At 42.7% G+C, this 5757-nt stretch overlaps 1 protein-coding gene across 4 annotated transcripts in view; it reads right to left on the bottom strand.

Moving 5' to 3' along the window:
* Positions 1–5342: 5342 nt before the first annotated feature.
* PLEKHA5 (pleckstrin homology domain containing, family A member 5) overlaps positions 5343–5757 on the bottom strand; it is a 246724-nt gene continuing 246309 nt past the window's right edge. For all 4 annotated transcript variants that reach the window (XM_011954821.1, XM_011954831.1, XM_011954838.1 and 1 more), the window contains one exon: positions 5343–5451. In XM_011954821.1, the coding sequence (XP_011810211.1) occupies positions 5357–5451 (95 nt within the window). In that variant the 3' untranslated portion in view covers positions 5343–5356. The remainder of the gene's footprint in view (positions 5452–5757) is intronic.

The following is a 5757-nucleotide window of genomic DNA, read 5'->3' as shown; positions in this document are numbered from 1 at the left end:
CATGCCTGGCTAATTTTTGTATTTTTAGTAGAGATGGGGTTTCACCATGTTGGCCAGGCTGGTCTCGAACTCCTGGCCTCAAGTGATCCGCCTGCCTTGGCCTCCCAAAGTGCTAGGATTACAGGCATGAGCCACTATACCCGGCCCCACAAGAAAACATAATGTACTGCAATTCTTCTTCTTCCTCCTCCTCCTCCTCCTCATTATTATTATTACTTTGGAGACGGAGTCTCACTCCGTTGCCCAGGGTGGAGTGCAGTGGCGCAATCTCGGCTCACTGCAACTTCCACCTCTCGGGTTCAACTGATTTTCCTGCCTCAGTCTCTAGAGTAGCTGAGACTACAGGTGCACGCCGCCGCACCCAGCTAATTTTTGTATTTTTAGTAGAGATGGAGTTTCACCATGTTGGCCACAATGGTCTCGATTTCCTGACCTCGTGTTCCGCCCGCCTCGGCCTCCCAAAGTGTTGGGATTACAGATGTGAGCCACTGCGCCTGGCCAACATAATGCAATTATAAATAACAATGCAGAATAAAAAATGTACCGCCCGCAACGGCAACCCCCTTTGGGTCCCCTCCCATTTTATGGGAGCTCTGTTTTCACTCTATTAAATCTTGCAACTGCAAAAAAAAAAAAATCCAAACTTGTAGTTGAATCCAAAAGATCAACAAAATGAGCAAACATCTGCATAACTCCACTAGAATATGTAATAATATATTGAGCTGCCTACATAGTAGTGTCATTTGTAAAGGTTTCCTAAATCCTGCCAAAACTGCCAGTTCAGAAAGATGGCATATGCATAATAGGAAGATATAAAATAATAAATACAAGTTTTCATGCCCTTTAGTTGTTCGTGGTGGCTGCATACCATGAGACTAGAAAATATCTGACAATAATTATCCCTCATTACAGTATGCCACTGCTCTTGGAATAAGAGGAAAACAAAATAAAATCTTGTAACAATTTAAGGAACCTGGAAATATACTTGAGTTTTAACTCAGAATATTCTTTATTATTGGAAGGATATGTGTACAGTCATAATCTGTTTATTGAATCAAAATATTATGTGAATGGCTCTTAATGAATCAAATGAGTCCAATGTTTATTTTTCCTATGTTTTGTGTTATTATGTCACCAGTAGCAACCGTCACTTTTTTTTTTTTTTCTTTTTTGAGACAGAGTTTTGTTCTTGTTGCCCAGGCTGGAGTGCGATGGCATGACCTTGGCTCACTGCAACCTCTGCCTCCGGGTTCAAGCAATTCTCCTGCCTCAGCCTCCCAAGTAGCTGGGATTAGAGGCATGCGCCACCACGCCCAGCTAATTTTGTATTTTTAGTAGAGACTGAGTTTCTCCATGTTGGTCACGCTGGTCTTGAACTCTTGACCTCAGGTGCTCTGCCTGCCTCAGCCTCCCAAAGTGTGGGATTACAGCTGTGAGCCACCATGCCCAGATTTTTTTTTTTTTTTTTTTTGAGACAAAGTCTTGTTCTGTCACCCAGACTGAAGTGCAGTGGTGTGATCTTGGCTCATTGCAACCTCTGTCTCCCAGGTTCAAGCGATTCTCCTGTTTCAGCCTCCCAGGTAGCTGGGATTACAGGTGCCCAACACCATGCGCAGCTAATTTTTGTATTTTTTTTTTTGAGACGGAGTCTTGCTCTGTCACCCAGGCTGGAGTGTAGTGGCCGGATCTCAGCTCACTGCAAGCTCCGCCTCCCAGGTTCACGCCATTCTCCTGCTTCAGCCTCCCGAGTAGCTGGGACTACAGGCGCCCGCCACCTCACCCGGCTAGTTTTTTGTATTTTTAGTAGAGACGGGGTTTCACCGTGTTAGCCAGGATGGTCTTGATCTCCTGACCTCGTGATCCGCCCGTCTCGGCCTCCCAAAGTGCTAGGATTACAGGCTTGAGCCACCGCGCCCAGCTTAATTTTTGTATTTTTAAGTAGAGATGGGGTTTTACCATTTTGGCCAGGCTGGTCTTGAACTCCTGACCTCAAGTGATCCACCAGCCTTGGCCTCCCAAAGTGCTGGCATTACCGCGCCTGGCCTCAACAGTCACTTCTAAACGTATTAAATGAAAAGTTTAAACACAGCCAGGTGTGGTGGCTCAATCTTGTAATCTCAGTGCTTTGGGAAACCGAGGCAGGCAGCGTGCTCGAGCTCAGGAGTTTGAGACCAGCCTGGGCAACATGGCGAAACCCCTACTCTACAAAAAATACAAAAAATCAGCCAGGCTTGGTCGCACATGCCTGCGGTCCCAGCTACTTGGGAGGCTGTCATGGGAGGCTCACTTAAGCCCAGGAGGACAAGGCTCCGAGATCTCACCATTGCATTGCAGCCTGGGCAACAGGGTAAGACCTGCTCTAAAGAAAGGAAAAAACAAAACAAAACAAAACCAAAAAGGCTTAAACACAAGTGACAGAGGCAAAACACAGGTAATACTATAACAATTAGGTTATTTGTAACTCTCCAGCAAGCGCTTGAATCCTGCACAGACACTAACCGACAACAAACAACAGCCTCTTTGAGGTTCCAGGTAGACATAATCTCAAATAGGAGTTACAAATATGAGAAGACAACAAAAAACTTTGGGCTTAAAAAAGGGCACAGATTATAGTTGCTACAAAAAGGTGTGAAAGGAAGTAGATTCGAGAAAACAGGATGGGAGGAAATATTTGCAAACTATAAATCCAACAAAGGACTAATATCCAGAATCTGGAAGGAACTCAAAACAAATCAGCAAGGAAAAAAACCAAATAATCCCATCAAAAAGTGGGCACATGACACGAATAGGCATTTCTCAAAAGAAGATACACAACGAGATGCCTCCTTATTCCTGCAAGAATGCCATAATTGGCCAGATGCAGTGGGTCATGTCAGCACTTTGGGAGGCTGAGGTGGCTGGATCACGAGGTAAAGAGATGGAGACCATACTGGCCAACAAGGTGAAACCCCATCTCTACTAAAAATACAAAAATTAGCTGGACGTGGTGGCATGTGCCTGTAGTCCCAGCTACTCGGGAGGCTGAGGCAGGAGAATCGCTTGAACCCGGGAGGCAGAGGTTGAAGTGAGCCAAGATTGTGCCACTGCACTCCGGCCTGGTGACAGAGCGAGACTCCATCTCAAAAAAAAAAAAAAAAAAGAATGGCCACAATTTAAAAGTCAAAAAACAACAGACGTTGGTATGGATGTGGTGAGAAGGAAACACTTTTACACTGCCGGTAGAGATGTAAACTAGTACAACCACTATGGAAAACAGTGTGGAGATTCCTTAAAGAACAAAAAGTAGATCTACGATTTGATCCAGCAATCCCACTAACCCAAAAGAAAACGAGTTATTACACGAAAAAGATACATGCATGTTTATAGCAGCACAATTTGCAACTCCAAGGGTATGCAACCAACCTAAGTGTCCATCAACCAAGGAGTGGATAAAGAAAATGTGGTTTCTATACACCGTGGAATACTACTCAGTAATAAAAAGGAATACAATAATGTATTTCGCAGCAACTTGGATGGAGCTGGAGGCCGTTATTCGAAGTAAAGTAACTCAGGAAAGGAAAACCAAATATCATATGTTTTCACTTGTAAGTTGGAGCTATGCTATGGGTATGCGAAGGCATACAGTGTGGTATAATGGACTCTGGAGGCTCACAAGGGAGAGGGTGGAAGGTCACAGAAGGATAAAAAAATACATACTGGCTACAACATACACTACTCGGGTAATGGGTACACTAAAATCTCAGACTTCACCACTGTACAATTCTTTCATGTAACCCAAAACCACTTGTACCCAAAGCTAGTGAAATTTAAAACATACTTGAAAAGAAAGAAAAAAGGCTGGGTGTGGTGGCTCACACCTGTAATCTCAGCACTTTGGGAGGCTAAGGCAGACAGATCCCTTGAGCTCAGGAGTTTGAGACCAGCCTGGGCAATATGGTGAAAACTCCATCTCTACAAAAAAATTAGCCTGGCCTGGTGGCACACAACTGTAGTCCCAGCTACTCAGGGGGCTGAGGTGGGAGGACTGCTTGAGCCTGGGAGGTCAGCCTGCAGTGAGCCACTGAGCCATGATCTTGCGCCACTGCACTCCAGCCTGGGGGACAGAGTAAGACCCTGTCTCAAAAAAAAAAAAAGGGAAATAAAAGAAATATTTTCAGAATGTAAAAATCAAAGAGGCTAGGCACAGTGGCAGGTTAGCTTGAGTTCAGGAGCTTGAGACCAGCATGGGCAACTTAGTAAGACCGTCTCTACAAGAAAATCAAAATATTAGCCAGGTGTGGTAGCGTGCACTTGTGATCCCAGCTACTTGTAAGGCTGAGGCAGAAGGACTGCTTGAGCCCAGGACGTCAAGGCTGCAGTGAGCTGTGATTATGCCACTATACTCCAGCATGGGTGACATCTCTGAAAAAAGAAATAACATAAAAAAAAACAAAGAAAATAAAAAAAAATAAAAATAAAAGATGTTAGTACTAATGCTTATAATGTCTCTATATGTTTTTGCTGCTTATAATTGTTCAGCAGAAATTGGTGGTAATCCTAAAGCACCAAACTTTACTAGATATGGTAGATGCTGTGAGAAAGAAAATGCAGAAAGAGGCATAACATTCTTACTCTATACCAAAGCTTTTATAAAAAGTTAAAAAACATTTAGAGTACTCTATAAGTACTAAATTATAGGTTAAAATTAGCAATGGTCTAGAAAGTTTAAAAGTAAGAATTTAGGAAATTATTCTCAATTCTAAATCTGTGCTCTAAGGAACACTGTTCAAGAAAGGATTCCTTCTCTCTGATACCATCCACGGTTTTAGTAACTACCTCCGTGACTTAATAGAATGCAATTTCTTAGAAATAATATCAGATAGACATTAAAGATTTTAATATTCTATCAAGTTGGCTGTACCATAAACATTTCATTGTCACTGACAATAATTAGCAAATTCCCAGTGGGCAGACACGTCACACTAACTGTAAAAAGCATTACACAGTCAACGCGTAATGACTTAAACAGAATTCTCAGGTCAGGCTTTGGAAAGGAACATTAAGTAGAAGCACAGCTGCACAACACTGCAAGTCTTGGCACACAGGCCATACCCTCCAAATTTTGTTGTTTTTCTGGATGATGAAATAAGAGACAAAGAAAATGCTGTCACACAGCAAATCATCGGAAGAGCCAATGTTAGCAATCTGTTACTGACCCTGGTTCCAAGATACGGCCTACTTGTTCTGCCAACTATCCCTATGCACAGTCCAGAACTAATCCCAGTTTTGATTCACTAAACCAACAGATGAGTCATAAAATACAAGTGAAAAACTCTAAAGCACAAATGCAAAGGGAAATGACGTACTTCTTCTGGGACTACACACACATGAAATGTGATCCTTCTGTGAGCTGCGGCTGAGTGGACGGAACTGACGATGCCGAGGACTCAGGAGATGGGGACAGACTTTTCACTAAAACACACAAAGAAAATGGGAGAAGATAAAAATCTTTAAGACACATTTAGAGAAGTAAATCCTGATGCTGTAATCCCACAAAAATGAGAACATGTTTTGAGAAGTAACAGATGCATTTGGTTCTACTGTGATTTTTTCTTTTTAAATAATTAAAAACAAATTTTTATTACTCGAGATGTGGTCTATGTTGTCCAGGCTGGCCTCGAACTCCTGGCATCATGCGATCCTCCCATCTCGGTCTCCCAAAGTGTTGGGATTATGTGCCCAGACTGTTATTTTCTTCCTTTTTTTGTTTTTTTTTTT

The sequence above is a fragment of the Colobus angolensis genome, unplaced genomic scaffold (assembly GCF_000951035.1).
Source record: "Colobus angolensis palliatus isolate OR3802 unplaced genomic scaffold, Cang.pa_1.0 Scaffold11, whole genome shotgun sequence".
Lineage (NCBI taxonomy): Eukaryota > Metazoa > Chordata > Mammalia > Primates > Cercopithecidae > Colobus > Colobus angolensis.
This window is presented reverse-complemented; position numbering and strand designations above follow the sequence as displayed.